This window comes from Phyllostomus hastatus, unplaced genomic scaffold (genome assembly GCF_019186645.2).
Source record: "Phyllostomus hastatus isolate PE091 unplaced genomic scaffold, TTU_PhHast_1.1 phas_scaffold_21, whole genome shotgun sequence".
NCBI lineage: Eukaryota > Metazoa > Chordata > Mammalia > Chiroptera > Phyllostomidae > Phyllostomus > Phyllostomus hastatus.
Window position 1 is genome coordinate 36,623,096 of NW_025334017.1, and position 20,895 is coordinate 36,643,990.

The window sequence follows — 20,895 nt, forward strand, 5'->3', positions numbered from 1 at the left end:
GTCATGGTGTGGGACTTCCCTCACTCCCGTGGCCCAGGCCACTCCGTGGAGCCTGGTGTCCCCGCGCACATCTGGAGTTCCACCTCCTTCACGGCAGACTGCCGCATGTCTTTCTTTAAGTGCCCGAGGGGCACACTTCTTGAAGCCCCCTCCACGGGTGCGCTCGTGGATGTCAGTGGTGTATTCTCTGGTCACCACCTGTTCAACGGCAGAACGGCCCTTCTTCTCGCCGCCCGTCTTTGCGAGAGCCATTATGCCGGGCCCAGGTTGGAAAGAGAAAGTACGCATGGGGTATTGTGGGAGAGGGAAAACTGGTACATGCATTTTTAAAAGTTGTGTATGTGTTGGCAAATTGCTATCCAAATTATTGCTAAATATATGCCTACTAATGGGTGGATATAAGTGCTTGTTTGCCCATGACTTTCCACCACTTGGTGTTAGGGAAGGTTTTAATCTTGGGCAATTGCTATTTTAAAGATGGAAATGAGGAATTATAAATGTCCTATTTAAAACCATTTTCAGATCATATGGTATTACCTAGTAGTCCCCAGCCTTAAATTGTCTTTTTATATAAGACGCTCGTGTGGGAAGGACTGGACTTGCAGTGTTTTCTAGGGTAGAACAAGGTGATGAACGAGAAAGTTAGGCAGACCTAAGTTCTGGCTCTAAAAATGAACTGCGGAGCAACTGCAGCTCCACAGCAACGGAGCGGCCTGCCTCGGAGACAGGGAGCTCCCTCCCGTAGCTGGAAATTTTTCTGTTTCCAGTGGAATGAACAACGGCAAGGTACGTTGAGGAAGACATTTCTGAGTTTAGTGGCGTATTATACAAGGTCAACAATTTTGAAAGTGTAGTACCTGGACCACAGCGTATATGTGATAACTTTAGGTGGTACAATCTCTAAAATTTTTCATTGGTTTATATTTATTTTTATATGTATCTGGTGTGTTGCTCTATAACTAGCAACTCTCATACTCTTAAGATACAAAGGTAGTATTGCTAAAATTACAAATAAACTTTGGGCAATGGTGTGCTTGATGACTTCTAAAGTCTCCTCAAAGCTGAGACTCTACATACAGTTCTACATGTAATTGCAATATTACTAAATTTTCACTTATTACAAGCAATGTAAACACAAGCCAAGTTCTGGTATTACAGAATTCGAGTAGTAGGAGCTTGGTAGAATCCCGTGAAAACTCAGTTAAAAATGAGACCCCCAAGCCCCAGACGAAGACGCAGCCTGAAACTACATACAGCTAAAAAAAGTTGCCACTGGCACCCCCTGTCCCCACAAGCACTGTCCCCACGAGCACCTTCTAACGGCCCGGCAGTCTGCAGGAGGAGCACAGCAGGCTGTGTTTGCACGCGCCCCTGTCATTCTGTGGCCATCACGAAACCACCAGCCAGTCCTCCGTACTCAGAGGTGAATATTTATTTAACTCACATATGAATTTTACATGATATCCATGGTGCTATAAACATAGGCACATTTTTTTTAACTCAAAGTACATTCCAGAATGACTCCCTCACCCCACCCCCTCCAATCCCCTTAAGACAGAATATCTAATATTTGTAAAACAAGGGCCAGAGAGGCCCTGGCACGTGGATTTTAGGGGACGCCTTCCGATTTCAGGCCAGAGAGGCCAACAAGCTTAAACAAAGGAGCATGCATCTTTCAGCCTTTTCATTCCATCAGCTGATAGAATTAATTAAATTCCTCTGCCCGGATGTTTTTTTTTTAAGATTTTATTTATATATTTTTAGAGAGGGAAGGGAGGGAGAAAGAGAGAGAGAGAGAGAGAAACATCAATGTGTGGTTGCTGGGGGCCGTGGCCTGCCACCCAGGCATGTGCCCTGACTGGGAATCAAACCTGTGACACTTTGGTTCGCAGCTCGCGCTCAATCCACTGAGCTATGCCAGCCAGGGCTCGGATGGTTTTTAATAGGTGTATGTTTTTGTTCCTCTTACCCAGCTCCAGTCAAAAAACAAGTATTGGTAACTATGTTACCATTGACCTTGTCTAAACCCCTGTGGCGTGGCTTGAAGATATGCCACCCAGCGAAGAGCTCACCAAAGCACATCCCTAACAAATAGGTAGTTTCCCACTAAGTACATACAGTTAAACATCACTCTCTTCTGTTGGGTTGCCCTTAGAGGAGCAAACATTGTGGATTTAATGATTCATTGACTCACATAAGGAACGGACTGAGCACAGAGTGAACTGGGTGGAAACGAATTCCCCAAAATGACTCAGATGATTCAGGGGTAATAGCAGGCATGGCCCAGACATAGGAGTTGGTGTCATTCACAACATTCATAACACATACCAAGACAAGATTAAGATCTACACTGTAAAGCCATTGTGACTTGTTGAATTCAAAATGAGAAAAAAAATCAGTGTTTACAATTGATTCATCATAGCCGCTCTGATATGATATAGTAACTTGGAAGAAAATAAAATGATTCATATATACAATTCTCTTAGTAAAATTTTCTATTTCTTGCCAGTAACACATTTTAATTCAGAAAATGCATTAATTTTATTCAAATATATTTTTTCTAAAATATAAATATTTAAATTAAGTTTTTATAAATGCAGAGAATGTAGTTTCTCTTGATCCCCGCCCAGATAGTAATCAGTCCAAAACTTAAGTGATGAAGAAATAATATTTGTAATTATGATCATTTTGTCTATAAATATATAATAGGATCTTTGCAACTTAATTATGAGCAATTAACTCATACTTCATGTCCTACTGAGCACCTTAGATTACATATTGTTGAATTAAACTATTGGCATTAATATATGTATTTTATTATGTTATTTACAATCACGAGTATAATTCTCTTTTGTATAACAACATTCCAGTGATTTTGAAAATATATAATGAAAGAGTGCAGTATAATTCACAAATGCATCAAAGCTTTCATTACAAGAGTCAGCCTGGGACTTCACTCTTCAGTATTTTAAAACAGGAAACAAACAAACAAAAATCAATGTCCTAAAACTGTGTTTTCCAAAGTTGTGGTTTTGTTCTTGTTGTTTTTTTTAACACTAGCTTCACAAGACCCGCTGTTAGAAAGTTGTTTCGCAGGTAAACGTAGGGAATGGCACGTGGACCGCCCCCTCGGAGAATCACAAGGTACATTCAAGTCTCCAAGGAGGCCCGCAATTGTGAACTGGGTTTAACTCTTCCTAACTTGGTATTCAACAAACATTTTTTATTACCAGCCTCTTATTTCCATCTGCACAAAACACCACTCAGTGCCCCTTGGGACTAGTGTTACATGATACTTACTTTGGGAAACACGGATCTAAAATAAAACTTTGCAGCTCAATAAACACTTATGTCTGCGTGAGCAAAATCACATTCCTTTAGCACAGTTTCCACTTTGTAAAGCTCTTTGCATAGCTATTTGCCAAAACACAATTCTGAAAAAACACATAAGTCTAACCCCGAATATTTGTCTATGTAAACTGGACGGGAAAAGAAGGGTTACAAATGCTTATGAAATTCTAGAGCTAATGTTCAAGGTTTGTGGAAAGTGACTCCTAAATCAAATATTAGGTGTATTTTTAATGAATTTGTTTTGAAAGATAAAAGCATTAAATCACTAATATGCTATGTGGTGTCTGAAAATATTCTTGTAGAAAAATATCAGGTCGCTATATTCTTTCCCTGGAATTCCGAAAGACTGTGGATGCTGTCAGTAGATTTGATTATAGTGCTGGGTCTATATCTAAAACCCAGTATCACCCACGATTACATGACACTGCTCTATTACTGGTTCGAAAACGCATGCATGCAAGCACAGGCAGTAACAAGGGTCAATAAATTGCTCAGTGCTTCCACTGAAAACCAGAAAATGGGGATAATTAGTTAACCCCACACGAGTTGTGTGCATATATCAAATGACAGTCTGTTAAAAAAATACCCATACTTTGCTTTCTATAAATAAAGCTCTCAGTCTTGCCTCCCCCATAGCAGACCTTGGTGTGAGCACAGCCCAGAGCGAAGCATCTTTCATGCACACGACTCTTTAGCGAGGCTTTGCAATGTAGGCTGTCTACTTTGGCTCAGATTCCACCAGCTTATAGCTCAGATCCATATCTGAGGCTTTCTTTAATTCCTGCTTAGCATATGCTAATAAGACTACCTCAGAGTCTTTCTATATCACTGAAAGATAATTCCCTAAAAAAAAGTAACAGCTGTTGCATACTTAAATAAAAGGTGGGGCTTCTGTTTAAAGTACTTTTCTCTCCTTACCAGGGAAAGTCAACCCAGAAGTAGGAAATAAATCACAATAAACAAGGGGTGGTTACTGGGGAGGAGAGAGGTGAAAGTGTCCGTTTCTCATCTTGCTATTCAGCCCTTACTTCCCCGGGTGAGCCAGTTGTCTAGGAACTGGTACGATTAAGATCTGCACATGCTGCTCTACTGTTCGAGTCTTTGATTGTCAAAAGCTATGCTGGGTACTTCCAGTCGCCCTCTCCTGTTTACCCATTTAGTTTTACTCTGATGTTCCCGGTGGTGCTTTCTCCCAGGCCGCCCCCTTGTCGTTGGTGAAACCGGCGGGAGGCGTCTGGGACGGCTACGCAGGACTCTTGGGACGGACAGCGGACTGTGGCATGCGACATCTGATGGCACACTTCCCGGAGGCATGGCAGCCCTCCTCTCAAAGGGCAGGCCGCCCCCGTGTTCAGGCCACCAAGCCCAGTCTTGTGATTTTAGCTGACAGGAAGGAATGGATGATGAAAACAATGGGCTTGGGGCAGGAATGGAGGTCCAGCGGCTGAAATTTGGAAAGAAGAGAGCGTGAGGGATTTTTCAAGTCCATGCTTGGTACCTATGGAATAGCGGTTTACACATCAAACGGGCCTGTGCCCTTCCTGCTTTTAAGGGTTAACTGGGGCAATTGATGTTTTTAAATCCTTCCCCTTCAAGGAGATTAAAAAACACCCTTTGAACTTATTCCTTACATCTCATATATCTTTTTTTTCCTGAAATTGGTTCTGTAAGAACATACCAGTTGCCCTTATTGACCATCTATTTATTTTTGCGATAAATAATATAGTGATACACACGATAGTGACATTATTGACGTTGGATCCGGTGCAGCACGAAGGAAGCAGCACTGAATTCCACATCTGAAGACTGGGTTTGAGTCCTGGCTCTAGCCCTTTTCAATGTAGAATCTTGGATGACTCAAACTTTTCGTGGTGCTCCCTAACTCACAGGGTGATTAGAGTGTTCAGCGGGGGACTGTATGTGAAAATTCTTTATACGCTGTAAACACAGAGCCCGTGCTGCTAAGCAGCTGAGTCCTTACTGGCCTCCGGCCTGTCCTCTTGGGTTGTTGTAGGCAAGTGCGTTACATGTCTGCTAAGGTCCCTTCTAAAGTCTCCCCCTCCTCCTCGTGTTCCTACAGAGCTGACACAGGGTCAGGGCATAAGGGTCAGGTTGAATTTTTAATCACCCGACCCAACTCAGGAGAATGGGGGAGTTGTCCCCAGTTCTCTTCTGGTGATGGCATTTCTGGAAAGGAATAACCTGACCATGTATCTACAAAAGTTAAGGTTTTACATATTATGAAACTGGCGCTGTGCTATATTTTCTACGCGCTATCTTATTTCATTTTCACAGAATCCCTATGAGGTAGCTCTGGTTATTATCTCTGTGATTTCCACAGGAAACTAAGATTTGGTGTAGCTACAAAACTTCCTGAGATCAGAGATGTTAGAACTCTGAGAAACCTTGGGCTCACACACAAGTCCCTCGAATGCCAGAGTCTGAGCTTAACCATAGCGTCCTATTTCACCAACACCAGATGCAACTTTTGGAAGTCACCTTAAAGATGACCTGCTTCAGTCCCTGTGTTTTGTGGATGGGGAGACTGAGATCCAAAGAAACAAAAGGCTTTGCCCAAGGCAGTCGGTGATCCGTTCTAGACTTAGAGAAGACCAGTCTCTTGACCCTCGGTGTATTGCATTTCCCACAGTGCTCTGCTCCCTTCCGCCACACTGGAAAGGCCTGCTGCCTGCTGCCTGGGGTTGCTTCACCAGAGGCTTTGGGGGAGCTATCTGTGCACTTGAGCTTATCAGCAAAAAAAAAAAAAATCAGTCCTTCCTAAGTCTTCCAAGTCAGCTCATAATTACAGGCAAAAAGGCTGACATTTAGACAGACATAAATGATTTTCCTCACAGGCAGTAACAGCCTTGAAGTTTCCAGTCAAGGGTAAAGCAGGAGACTGGCTCTTGTTCTTTTCAACTTTCCTAGGGGAAAGTACACAGCTGGGTGATTGGCAGAACAGCAACCGAACTAGAAGCATTCTCAGTGAAATGGACTTTCAGATCACTTATTTATTTCTGATCTGCGGCCTCAGGCTGAATTTACTGAGTGGAACGTACAAATAAATGACAACCTCAAAATCCTGGAAAATGCAGCAGATCCATTGTCAAAGCCAGAAAAACGACCGGCTGGAGAATGTTCTCTGAGAGTGAGCTCAGATCAACTGCCAGCCACAGGGCGTCAACTCTGTCGTGGCTGCCTGTGGCTTCCACAGAAAAAACGTCTGGGATCGTGTTGTGGGGGTAGGATGGCATGTTCTAGAACAGTGGTGCTGAGGCTCTGGGAGTAAAGGCCCCTCTGCTTTTTAAAGTGTGGTCCTGGCCCTTTCTTTCCATCAGCCCCTGAAAGGTACCTCTGAGTGGTTTTCAGAGAACTACCAGTGAAATAACTGGGGGGAGAGGGGGGTGGGGAAGGATCGGTTGTAGAAGGCCAGTAGCCAGATTGAAATGAGTAGATCTTCAAAACTGAGACTTCTCCCTGTGTTTTATAGGTCCCCCATCCCTGTTACCACGTGGAAGTCAGTAAATATTTGTTGACTAAGCCGGTGACTAGGCAGGACCTAAACAGAGACCAGTTCTTACAAAATCCTGGTCCTCTTTGACGTCGTGCATTCCACCGTTTAAATGAGACGCCCTGCCTTCCTGAGAAAGGACAGTGCCATTCTCACCCTTCCGTGGGACTGCACTAACGTGCTTTTCCACCATGGTGTGTGGTGAGGATCATAGGAAATCATGAATTTAAACACAGCGGCCATTTGCATTGATAGGAAACGTATGTTACCTTCACTGGCAAATTTGCTAAGTTTGTTGGACACCGGACATTATCTCCAACTTCTGGCCCTTTGCCCGGCCCTTCCTCCACTGCCACTTGGACTCTGCCCATGTCCAGCACCTCCCACCTCCGAGCTGCCTGCTCCCGTGAGACTCCCCGATGACCCGGCCTGCAGGGTTCACATCCCTGCACGCATCCCGACACCTAGCGCACCGCCAGGCTGAGATCAGAAGCTCGATGCTTTTAAAAGATGAATGTACATTAAAGCTGGCAGTACACTATTTGAGAATAATTTAATGCTGACTTTGTAAAGGATTCTTTCTTCGGATTCAAACAGGCATGAAGTGTTCTAGTGGAAAATAAGACTAACCTAAGGGACTGTGGAAGAACTGGATTCAGTCACAGTTTTTCAAGCATCGGATAAGACATGAACCCACAAGTACTTTGTTAATAGCCCAATGCTAAATAAACACAAGGGGCAGCGTTATGTTTGCAGGCCATTGTAGGCACGTTGCACAGTGAAACACAGGAAATCGCACTTTGTAAAGAAAAGCGCACTTACGATCTCTCCATCTTTGCCTCCAAAATCTAAATACAGCATCCTGATTCCATCATCTGAAGACATTTTCAACTTTTCATATGGAGCCTGAATGATGGTCTTGGGAAAGGCACCCTCCTGTGGTTCGGTGGTAACAGAAAACCCATTGTCATAATGTATGGTCAGGCGGCACTCCTGGTTTTTGTAGGTGCAAGCTGCGGGGAGAGAGGGAGAGGGGAGCGGTGAGAGGCGGTCCACTTCCCGGGCACTCGGTCTCCTCGGTCCCAGGAGCCAGCCACGAGTTGCTAACGTCAAAAATGAGTAATCGTTCTTGAAAATATCCTCCTTGGATTGATTTCTATCTTGTAATTTGACTCACTCCGTGCAACTAAAGGAAATAAATGGAGAGAAGTTCCATTCGCTGGGACTCACTGCATTTTATCTGGCCTCCAGCCCTGGTATCCGACCCTCTGACGACATGCAGGTAGGGAGGCGTGCCTGTCTCAGGCCGGGAAAAACTGACGTCTGATTTAGAGTAAGCCGCCTCTGAGTCATCATTGTCGTCATTATCATCATCATCTCCCTCTCTCTCTCTTTCACACACACACACACACACACACACACACACACACACACACACACGGTCAGTCGGTGTTGTGTCTCCCACCTGGCGAGAGAGCAAGCATCCCCATCACATCACCAAAGGTAACACGTGTGACACACCTAGGAAGTTAGGTGTGAGTCGCTCAAAACCAACCTAATTTTCAGTTTTAAGAAAGCGGAACACAGCTCATTTTATAAACATAAAGGGGTGCTTTTTAAATTCTCCTGATGACCCGAGGACCATGAGTCCTGGAAAATCTGCCACAGCAGACAGACGTCCAAAGTAGCACGGTTTGGGAAGAGAGCTGTGTCCTCCTCTGTCTGATGTGGCGTCCAGGAACCTCAGGTGCTGTCCGCATGGAGCCTTCTGATCCAAAGGGACAAAACTGGAACCTTTCGGTCTGGTCAGGTGTCAGCTCTCACAGGTGCTGCTGTGCTCATTGCGTTTAGAGAAAGAGACGCACGGTGGGCGTCTGAGCCGGATGAAGGGACTGCCACCGGGATCCGAGGTCCCATTTAGGAAGACGTGAGTATTTACAACCCTTGGCCAAAGAGTTCTGACGAGGGTTAACAAGTACTACTTGGATTTTTGGTCTTGGGCCTCACAAAACACCACATTTAATAGATCCTGGCAAACAAATCAGCCCAGGCCCCCCTGAACACGAGAAAGTTCTTTAGGGACAGACAGACACAGGACATTTTATTTGCTGGGGATGGGGTTTGGGAAGGGGAGAGGAAGGGCATTATTGATCGCTCTACACCATCACTAACTCTGCTCAGCCTTATAAACCGAACTCAATTCCGCTTTACCCCACACTTCTGTACCAGAACCTCAGCTGAATATTAACAGGTGAGAAAAGCAAAGATGAGAGAGGGGTGGTTTAGATTTCAAAATTCAAGCTCTTCCCCCTCTGTGCCATGTTTCTTCTCACACTCCGGTGCTCAGGATGTGGAGGGGTGGGGAGCGGGACCGTGGCTTTGCTGAGGAACGACAATGACAACGGTGCAGTGGGGGAGGCCTCTGGGGGTGGCAGAGGGGACAGCGTCTGTATGTGCTCGTGGAACGAGGTGGCTTCTAATCAAAGGTCCAGTGAAAACATGCACCCCTTCCTCTGACTGCAGGCAATGTTCCACTTGCAACTAAAGGCTGACGTTTCCGAAGGTGCCTTCTCTCCCAGGTCTTTGAGTCCTTCTGGGCGGAGCCCTCGGTAGTCTCATCACCCTTTGCAAAGGGCCTAGACCTCTGCTCGCCCTCCCGTCCAAGGACGACCGAGGACAGCAGCACAGATGCAGCTATGGCTTCTCATCCTGAATCCTCGTTTTTGACAATGTTCACTTCACCAGCCTGTAGAATATACAGGTGAGTGGGCTCTGACTTTGGGTTTCTTTTTTTTCCCTTCTTCTACGTTTGAACTTTAAAGCTTTGCTATCAGATAGTCTGAATTAACTGGTTGGGATTATTTTTAACTCTAGTTGACTTCAAATGGTATTCATGGCCTTTCTATAATGGAACTGGTTATCTGAAGAGGTCCTCAATCTACAGGGGACAGGTTGAACACATTATCTAGTTAATTGAAGCTCCGATGAAAGCCGAAGCCCCCTCCCCCAACTCTGCAGGTAACTGGGTGGCGCCTTGGGTCATGCCCATCCTTTCTTTTCTCCCAGCACTCAGCCAGCGCAGTCCTCTGATTCTTGGGCCAGTCTTATCAGCAGCCTCATTGTTTTCCTGTTGAAACAGAGGTCAGTTTATGGAGAGAAAAGGATCTTACAAAATTTGTGGAATGTAAGCTACAGCAGATCCCTTCGGCAATTTTCATTCTTTTCTAAGAACTCCCCTGCAGCTGTCGCAAGGAGTCTGAACTCCTCTGGTGTGACACAAACCTTCCCTCAGTTTCGTTTTCAGCTGGCTCGGGGCTTTTCCAACAGTCGGGTTCAAACACTCCAATGTTTCTTGCCGTACAGAATAGGCACATAAAATTCAAGATTCAGTGATGCCCCACAAAGGTTTTCAATGATGTTGGAGAATATTTGGGGACACTTACCCACTTCAGGGTAATTTCAAAAAGATCGATTACCTTGGAGAGGCAGCAAAAATTGTACAACATAACTGGTTTTTCATACATGTGTGTGATAGAGGAAATGTGGAGAAACCCTGCCACACGTCGGTGTGTGTCCCATCTTTCAGCGCGCTCCTGCGTGCCAGAGGAAGCTGCTCCCCAGCGCGGCGCCGCGCGCAGAGGCCGCTGGGGCAGCGGCAGCAGCTCCGCCTGGTGTCTTACTAGAGGCCCATGCTCAGGCCCCGCCCAGAGCTGCGGAACCAGATTCTCTGGGGGCGGCAGTCAGCAATCTGAGGCTTTTGAGAGTAAAACTTTAAAACTTCGTTTTTGCTGTTGTCAGTGCAGCTGAGGTTCAGAAACACTTGCACCCGTGATGTCAGCTGGGAAATCCTCCACTAGAGCAGAGCCACAGCACAGGGCTTTCCACCGCGACGGACTGTGTGTCTGCGTTGTCCGCGAGGGCAGCCCTGCTGGCGTAAGGGGTGGTTGGGCGCATGAAATGTGTCAAGTGTGACTGAGGAGCTTGACTATTAAAGGACTGAAATTTAAATAGCCACATAGGACCAGAGGCTAGCGTATTGCACAGAAATAATTACAAGAAAAAACACTAATAATACTTAGTGAGCACTTACTATGTGCCAGGTACTAGGTGCTTTACATGGATTATTTCTCTCAATTCTTGATGACACCTGTAAGGTAGATACTATTATTTCCTCCTTTTTATGGATGAAAAAGCTAAGAGGTTTCAGTAAGACACTGAGAAAGAAACAGAGCTGGAATTTGAATCCAGGGGTATCTGACTTTAAAGCCCACACTTGTCATTATTATCTTGTCCTGCTTCCTCAAGGACAGAGAAAAATGAAAGAAGTGGCAGGGAAACATGATCGAACAGGGTGACCTGAGAATGTTGTCAGAAGCAACCCCAAGGCTCTCGAAGTTGGGTTATCTGGAAGACTGTTGCTGAGGATGCTACATACCATGCCACGCAATGCCCTCTTTACGAGTGACCACGGGAGACCTGGGAGCAGTTGGCCTTAGATCTCAGAACCAAAAACAATGTGTCAGAGATCTCAGAACCAGGTACAATGGTACATAGACAGTGTTAACCGTGTATTGTACTGGTGGATAAGCACACTGGGTTAGATATGGAATCCACCTTAGCAAATGTACAAGTTTTATAGACTGCATTGTGTTTGTTTCTATCTGCCTATCTATCTATCTATCTATCTATCTATCTATCTATCTATCTATCTATCTCAATCAGCTATGTATCCTCTACCTACCTACCTACCCGTGTGAGTTGGAGGGTGGCATGAAAATTACTGATCACAGCAGCCTGAACAGCATTGTTTTTGGAAAACTGGCAGCACAGTGAGAAGTTCCATGTCTCTGCAGACAATGTAGTGAATGAAAAATGGACTTTAGAGAGACACAACACAGAGTCAAAGTCAGTTCTGTTGTTTATTCGTTGTGTGGTCTTGGGCAAGTTACTTAAGAATTTGCTTCTCAATTTGTGAAGTTACATTGACAAGGGGATCGTGAGGATTATTAGATAGGAGGAGGCAATGTATCGCGATGTGCACATTCACACACACATACACACACCCACCCCGGATGGTGCTACAACACAAAACAGCATTTATGCTGGTATTTCTATCCCGAATTATTTCATTTTTAAAACATTGACCTTAACCCAATTAGTTGATCTCAGGCCCCCAAAAGGGTTGCTTCTCACAGTGTGGGAAGCACCAAGGGACATGATAGAAAAAGCTTGGCCTATGCAAGTAACCCACAGTATGGTAGAGAGGGCGTCTTCTACACACATGTCCCATTTGTAACCCGCCCTTTCTCAGCGCACCACAAGAATGCGGATTGCACTCACCCGAGTGCTCCCTCTGTCCTGCCCACCTCTCCTTTCATCCCAGGGGCAGGGCCGATGGCTGACTCTCCCCGAGCGTAAACCCTCTGCTCTGCTCTGCTCTGCTTGCCCGCACCTAGATCCCTCTGGTGCTGCCGGCTCTTTTTCAGAGCCTGGTTGTCCAGTTTTCTGATCATTTCTTTGAGCTTCCTAATATATTTGCAATGACTTTATTCTGTGATGAAGCACTTCTCAGAATCGATTTCTGTTGTTTACAAGAACCTTGCTAGTTTATGCCTCCAGTAAGCCACTTGGGATTGTAGGCAGGAGTGGCACATCTCACTTGCCAAGTCACTGTTTTCTTTTCTTTTTAAAGATTGTATTTATTTATTTAGGAAGGGAAGGAGAAAGAGAGGGAGAGAAATATCGATGGGTGAGAGAAATGTCGACCGGTTGCCTCTCACGTGCGCCTCAACCAGGGACCTGGTCCGCAACCCAGGTGTGTGCCCTGCCTGGGAATTGAACCAGCAACCTTATGCTTTGTGGGCTGATGCTTAATCCACTGAGCCATGCTGGTCAGAGCTCTCCAAGTTTTCTTGAATCAAGATGGGATTAGGCTTTCCATAGTCTAACCCTTAGGCTCCAAGTTAGTAGAGCATAAGGTGGGACTTAATTCAGGAAAACTTCAGTTCACCTCTGGAATTGTAGGTACCCCTGAAGGCCAGTAACGGGAACTACTTTGAGGCGGGGGGGGGGAAGTAGAGGGTGCGTTCCTCCTGTAAGAGGGGACGTCAGGGCCCGTGGCCAGCAGTGCTCACCTGCAGTGACTTCGGCAATGAGTTCAGCTGAGCTGTGGCAACCCTGTACTATGCTCCTTGTCCAGTGGGAGAGGTCCCTGCTGATCTCAGCCCTGAAGAGATGGGTTTCAATCCCCTGTCTGGTGCCCGTTCGGGTTGCGAAGGACAGATCCACACCAGCCTGGGGCGATCCTTTCCCCGGCCCTGAATGGACCAGCCTGTTGAGAGAGAGAGAACAAACGTTGGCAAGAATGTGGAGAAAAGGGAACCCTTGTGCACTGTTGGTGGGATTATAAACCGGTACAGCCATTAGGGATGGCAGAATATAGAGGGTCCTGAAAAAATTAAAAATTAGGCCTACATTAAGCAACCCTACCTCTGGGTATGTGTCCAGGAAGTATAGTCAGAATCTCCAGGAAATACCTGCACTCCCTTGTTCGTTATTCACAGGAGCCAAGCTGTGGAAACAACCTAAGTGCCTGCTGGTGGATACATAGGTACAAAAACCATGGTATGTATGTATAAATGGAATGTTATTCAGTCTTTTAAAATAAGGAAGTCCTGCCATTTGCAACAACATGGATAAACCTGGAGGGCATTATGTTAAGTGAAATAAGCCAGGCAGACAAAAATAAATATTGTATGATCTCACATGTGGACTCTAAAAGTAAAACAAAAAAGTTGAACTCATGGAAATAAAGTGCAGAATGATGGTTCCCAGGGTGCTGGGACAAATAAGGAGAATGGCCAAAGGGTACAAACTTTTAGTTATAAAAACAATAAGGATCTAACGCGTAGCCTGGCGACCACACTTAACAACACTATTGTATACTTAAAATTTGCTAAGAGAGTGGATCTTAAATGTTCTCACCAATAATAATAACAATAACAATAACAACAACAACAATAATAATATGAGGTAATAAATGTGTTCATTAATTTGATTATGGTAACCATTTCACATGTATATCAAATTGTTGAGTCATTGTACACCTCTAGTGTATATTGATATAATATTATTTGTCCATTTTATTGCAATATGAAAAAAGAAAGTCTCCTGAACCTCATTTCGAGGAGAGTCTAGGGCAGCGTGAGGGAAACGCCCGCCCACCTGGGCCCACGCACCGGACTTCCCCAGGTGCACACGGAGTGCCTTCTTCAGGAGGGACAAGGGTGTTTGGTGATGTGTGAACAGGAGCGATGAGAAGGTTTCAAAGCTTAGGCGAGGATAAAAAAAAAAAAGGAAGAACACATTCTCAAAAGCCTGGGACAGGTTGTAAAGGGATTCAGGGTCAGGGAAAAATTCATTAAGAAAGGTTTATATAAAAAGCACCAATTTACATTGTGTTTCGTCATGGCTCAAGAGTGTTTTCATATTCAAGGGTGTTTCAGTTTTAGTTGCTCTAAGAAATCTGTCTGGTTTCCTCCTTTTTAACATCTTAAAATCTGTCCCCAGTTTGATGTATCTGGTAGACTTCATGGCAAACTGAATAGAGATAGGGTTGAGAAGCATGGAAACCAGCCTTACAGCCCCATTCTGCCATCCGTGAAACGCCCCGAGAATCCCTAGCTCCTAAGGCACCGTGGAGAGGAAATGGAACAGTCTACGTACGTACGTTTTGCAGCACTGTAGCAATATTCAGTTAGCGTTATTTCCACCCCTTACCCCTACCCTCAGTTTTCTTATTTTAAAAGCATCCGTAATTCCTGCTTCATACAATTAGAATTAGAAAATAAAATACATAAAGCACTTAATCCAGTATGTAGTGCATTTTAGGAAGCATTCAGAAAAAAAAAGGATTCCCTTATGACTTGACTAGCCTAACATGCTCACTTTCTAGCTCCTAATTTTCCATTCAGGGGACGTTGGCTCCGTCACAGTCCGGGGCCAGCATAAATGTAACAGAGAGGCACAAGTGAAGCAAGGAAAAGATGAACCGCCCTCATGGAGAATGTCACTTTTTGTGTGTGAATTTCCTACCAACATTTATTTTTCTCCAGAGAGACTATGAAATTGAAGCCAGTATTAACTGGAAAATGCAATTTGTTAGAAAACTGGCATTTGGTAGGCCTGTGTATAAGGAGTGAAATCGCTAACAGAGTGTAGCAAGGTATGGGGGCCCTGCATCGCGTTGACCAAGAGCACGCACGAGGAGTCCTTGATGGGAGACGCCGCGTGTTGCAGGAAGTAACGAGAAGGGAGCCTTTGGAGGGAGGACTGTTGCTATCCTTTGTGATTCGTCTCATCACCCAAACCTCATTGATTGAAAAGGAAAAAGGAAAAAGTTCATTTGTTCAACTATCCACATGCGCATTACCTAATATTTAGGTTAAGGGACAAGCTGATTAGCTATCTGGACAATAGCAGACATGCTGAATTATGTGTTCTTTTGAAAATGCCAATACCAGCTAATGAACCGTATAGTACTATATGTAAACTGTGAGATAAAGCAAATTCTTTTTTCTGCTGCCTTGTGTTTGTGCTGGTAACAAAAGGATCCTATTCCCAGGTTAAAATCGAGTGAACTACACCAGAGAGCCACAGGACACGTGTGAGGACACACCCACTGGGAGTCTTATACAGACCTTGAAAATTATAGTATAAACTCATACCCATCTATTGAAAAGCTCTCCACGTGCAATTCAAGTACGTAAGAGAAAAGCTTGGGAGCAATGCTATTAAGATGTCAAGAAATTTTATGGGTGATTTCATTTTTTCTGATGCTTTTTTTATTCCTACATAATTTTTCTCTAAACAATTTAAAGATTAGCTTTAAAAGGCTCTAAGACTGAGATGAGCCCAAATCTTCCACTTAATTTTTTAGAACGCGGACTTCCATTGCATAGAATATGTGCTTTTGGACTCAGTGCAGCATTCACATTTCATTTGTTTGTTTGGTAGCGGCGTTTCAGCATTGGGAGACGAGATGAGCTCATCTCTGTTCTTTTCGGCATTTGTTTGTCTCTGAGTTACTCTAAATTGTCCATGTCTAGCTCCTAATACCTGATGTCTCCTGGCTGTGGCTGCGGAATAGCCTTTCTCAAAATGCAGTTAACTCATCCATGTGGAATGAGACCTGCATCTGTGACCTCCTGAGTCCCTTACACAAGCCTACTGGCCTCCAGTGAATGAGATGGAAGAAAGGCTGAGACCTTCCAGTGGACGCTGCAGCATCCTTCTGGATTCAGGGCTGCTCGGAGGGGCCTTAGAGGAGCTTCCTGCTCTATTCAAGTCTTTTCTCCTTCTTTCAGCTGACCACCAAGAATCAGTCACTGAACCATTCATTTATTCAATTCATCAAACATTCACTAGTCACTAACTGATCTATCCCACTAATAATATATGGTGCACTGTTGTGGATTGAATTATGTCCCCCTAAAATTTACATGTTGAAGCCATAACCCCCAGTGTGACTGTATTTGGAAATAGGGCCTGTAAGAAGGTACTAAAGGTTAAGTGTGGTCATAAAGGTGAGGCCTTAACCCACAGGACTAATGTCGTTAAATAAAAAAGGAAGACACCAGAGAGTTCTCTCTCCCTACAGCCATGGACGGGAAAGGCCACCTGACAGCAAGAAGGCAGTTGGGAAGAAGCCAACCCTGACACACCTTGGTCTTGGACTTGTAGCCTCCAGACCTGGGAGAAAATACATTTCTGTTGTTTGAGCCACCTGCTTGCTGGCATTCTGTCATGTCAGTCTGAGCAGACTGATGAAAGCCTCTACTCGCTGCAGTTTCAGGACCAGGGGTAGTGTGAGAACAGGCACGGCCCGCGCCCTGAGGAGGTGCAGTTCAACGGAAGAAAAGCTCTCTCCCTTCCTACTTCCCACAGCCTCTTTCCTTCAGGGCCAGCCCCAGTTCCTGGGGGCTTCTTTCCTAGAATACAGAGCAGAGTCAGAGCCAGCCTGTGGAGATCGTAAAGAAAGAGGAAAAGCCAGGGTTGGGTGGATGGGTGGAGAAATATTCCTCCTCATTGAGACAACCTGTTCATGACAAAGATTGTCCTCCAGCGGGTGAGTCTAAACCACCAGGAAAAGCAATTCCATCACAAGATTGGAGAGCAGGGGATTCTGGGATAAGGACAAAGAAGGCCCTGCAGTTATCAACATACTTGTTTTTTCATTCCCAGCAAGGTGTTGAAAATAGACTTTGTTTTTTATATTATCCCAACTAATTGCTTTCAATTGTCCACAGCAATAATTTGGGAATGCTACATAGAAATGTGGACATTCACCACTGTGCCATCTTGAGAAGACTAAAACGAGAGTTGGATATTTTATAAATCATGGAGCTGCAAATATGACACAGGGACACTGGATGAGAGAAGATCAAGATCCTTTCTCTTTCCCCTTTTTGTTCTATTGGTGAGAAGTGTGGCAGCTACTAAGAACCGAGAGAGAAAAAACATAGTGGAATAATGACATTTGCAAATGCTCTATGAACTCTTTCTCTTGAGCTGAATTTATATTGACGCATCTCCAGCTCCAAGTCAATAGAATAAACTGGATATACAGTCCAGGAATCTATATTGTCTAGCGCCGGCTGGTCAGTGACGTCCCAGGGATGGAGGAGACCGTTCTCATCTTGAGAATCCATGGTTTCATGGAAGCCGTCCCTAGACTTGGCCCATCCGGGAAGAGCTGCACGTGGAGCACATGGCTTGCTCCTTGAGCTCTGAGTTGAGATGGCCTAAGCAGGCAGTCAGTGGGTATCCCTGGGCGCCCGCTCTGTAAGATTTGTGGCTCATGTGTCAAAGCAGACGGCCCCTGGGTGAGGAGATGTTGGGGATAATGAACTTGCCGTTGACAGCACAGCCATCTACTGGAGCTCAAGACCAAGCAAAGTCTGATCTCCTCAAGGGAGGCCCCCCTCCTCTGGACTCCCTCACTAGACATTGATGACCTTCGGGGTAGGAGCCTTGTTCCACCTCTCACTGACTCGGTGGTGTCTAGCATCCTCCCTGATACATGGTAAGTGTTCAATGCATGCAATTCATGTTGGCGGCTAACTATAAGAATGCAAGTTTTTCAAAACATTTCTAAGATGTGAATTCAAGTTTGCACAGGAAAGTGCAAGCACACACACACACACACACACACACACACACTTGACCTATTTTGAAATGTGCGGTCAGTGAAAGGTCTCCTAATGGACTCTTCATTTGCAAACCACATTCGGGAACACGTTGCTGTAGCCAGATTCTGGACACTAAGTACCAAGTAAATGTCGGCAGGATATTATGATGTTAAAAGTCACCATTTGGACATTTGGAAAGGTAGAGCTAAGGACAGACTCTGTCTGCCTGAGGTTTTTCCATTCTGCCAGGAGCAGCCTTTTTATATTCCTCCCAAGATTCTTCCCAAAGATCTTTCCTGATCTGAAGTCTCAGGAGGGACTCTCAAATAGCTATTATTTATCTTTCCATTATTTTACATTTTAAGCTATTTGTGTATCCTTAAAATTATGACTGTCTGTCTCTTATCTGCCTCCCGAGAGATGATAATTTTCTTACCCAGCCAGAAAAAAAATACTGGCACCCTCGGACAGGCTTGCAAGCTACAATTCACACCCAGTTTCTAAGTTTTATCTGAAATTGCTTGAGAAGCCCAAGGACATGCTTCATCCCGTGGTTACAAAATTCAGATGCACATTCCCATGGTGGAAGCCACAGTTGGAAGCAAAGCCACAAACTCCAGCGAGATTTTACATTTCCTCTTAGCTAGGAGTATGCGTAAGTGAACAAATGAAAAGGACCACATAATATTAGAAAATGGAACCTGGTACAGAATATTTAGTAATAGTCATGATTATCATTAATTCAATCAGGGCAGGATTTTTATTTGAATATTCCCTGCTGTATGCCTGGCACCTGGAACAATTTCAGGTACAAGATAGGCACTCAGTAAATATTTGTTAAGTGAATGATACATAAATAGCTAGACTGCAAAGACGGCTATCTTCCAAGGAGTCTGTGATTGGTGACCACTATGAGATATTATGACTTCTCTCCCACCCTTATTCCCTCAACCACAGGGAACAGTAGCTGAGGCTACATCCAAAGAACTTGGGTTTACATCACTAAATGCTAATTTCCAGATTAATTCAGTTCTGGGAAAAAAAAAGTGATTTTGAAAGGGAACTGGGATAACATGTTCTAGGAGATCAGCTTAACATCCATTTCCTGCTTCTTCTTCCAATCTGCTCCTTCTTTCCATTTCTTACCACTGGTGTTTGTTTTAGCGAGTTGGTTACTTATGGGGTAAGAGTTCCTTTTTTTTTTTTTGGTCTGAGAGTATAAAGTGATCATTTTATCAAAAAAAAAATAAAGTCATTAAGACTTCACATTCATGGCCAGCATGGATATAGTGTCATTTAAAGAATCACATGAATGAAATGAATCTCTAACCCAGATACAAAGAAAGGGTGAAATGTCTTAACACTACTTCAGATGTGCAAAGTGGTGGATCCTGTGCGGCTCAGCATGGCTGTGTGATAAGTGAAAGTGTTTGCCACTTTCACGTTCGGGTCAGATTCTTTGTCCGAGACTTGAGGAAACTTGGCAGCAGGAATACTCGTTTCTACAGGAGCCCCGCCAAGTGTGTCTCTATCAGTCCCTGCGGCGCTAGGCCACACATTCTTTCTGGCTTTTCAAATATGCTCCTTCGTCGTTCTGGTTTTGATGAAAAGAAAAACTAAAAAACCTGTCTCACCAGGTATGCTGATGCACTAATTGAACTTCGGATAATCATTAGAGAATGTTGCCTAAAATATTCCACGTGAAAACATTAATATCCTTAATTAAAACAAAAACAATTGCAGCGCACAGATTCAGCCAAATTAGTAAAATTACATATTAGGTAACTGGGTTGCTAAGGATGTTACATCCTCATTTTACTTAATTGCTATAATTAGCATTTCCCAGCAGTTGCCACAATGCAAAAGAAGAAAGGAAAAACAACTGGCCTGGTGCTCTCTAATAGTCTCTCATCCAGTGCCCACTCCTGATGGAGCCCAACAGTCAACAGACTCCAGGCAAGAAGTGATGGGGAGAGAATCCCTAGTAAGAACCTAACTGGCAGGCAGGAGGGGCCCGCCCAGGTACCAACCACCCTCAGCCAAGAATAGCTGAACAATTGCCTCATGTCTGTCTTCTAAACTTCTTTTACTTGCCTATGGTGGTGAAAGAGTTAGGCAAGCTCCCAAGTGTTTACTATTGAGGGATATTGACTATAAGAAAGACCAACTTAATGTAGGAGAATGAGCAGCAAAAGAGATGGAAGCCAGTTTCCGACTATCTGGTGGTATTATCTGGGTGAATTTTCAGAGACAGCTGATTGTCCCCCATACGTTCTCCATGGTGTCCTGACATTTCCCAGCCACCTGCCAGCAGTAATAGCGAGGAAGGAATGTGCACGCTGAGTAGGTGAAAGTGGCATTGATACACTATCATTTGCATTGACTCCTTGAAAGTGGTGTCATGAGCTCCACTTCATGAACAAGAAATCCATGGTTCTGGGTGGTTAAGGAGCGGTCCAGGATCACTGAGTGGGTGTCCACAATTTGAGCCCAGGTCCACATGACCACAAAGTCTGTATCTTTCTATCATGCCAGGAAAAGGGGCCACACTCCAGCTGGTGAATGACAGGTAGGAAGGAAAGGGAAGTTAGACGGTATGATGAAGATTTCATGTCAGCCACGGGTTTGAGTCATCCCAGCATTTTCCTTCTCCGAGGTCAGCAAGACTCACAATCTGACTGGTATTGTCACATCATGATAATACATCATCATGGGAAATTTCCCCTTTTCAGTTAATAGTCTTATTATTATTTAGCAGACTTAGAGATCTAGTTTTTATTTTTATTTTTTTTTATTGTTTATGGTATTACAATTGTCTCAGTTTTGCACCCTTCGCACCCTCCA

General features: G+C 44.5%; 1 protein-coding gene across 3 annotated transcripts in view; it reads right to left on the reverse strand.

The window, feature by feature from the left end:
- Positions 1 to 1,414: 1,414 nt before the first annotated feature.
- The window catches only part of SNTB1 (syntrophin beta 1), a 200,045-nt gene continuing 180,564 nt past the window's right edge, over positions 1,415 to 20,895 (reverse strand). For all 3 annotated transcript variants that reach the window (XM_045861305.1, XM_045861307.1, XM_045861304.1), the window contains 3 exons: positions 12,997 to 13,193; positions 7,685 to 7,875; positions 1,415 to 4,795 (listed from right to left, as the gene is read on the reverse strand). In XM_045861305.1, coding sequence (XP_045717261.1) covers positions 4,703 to 4,795; positions 7,685 to 7,875; positions 12,997 to 13,193 — 481 coding nt within the window. In that variant the 3' untranslated portion in view covers positions 1,415 to 4,702. The remainder of the gene's footprint in view (positions 4,796 to 7,684; positions 7,876 to 12,996; positions 13,194 to 20,895) is intronic.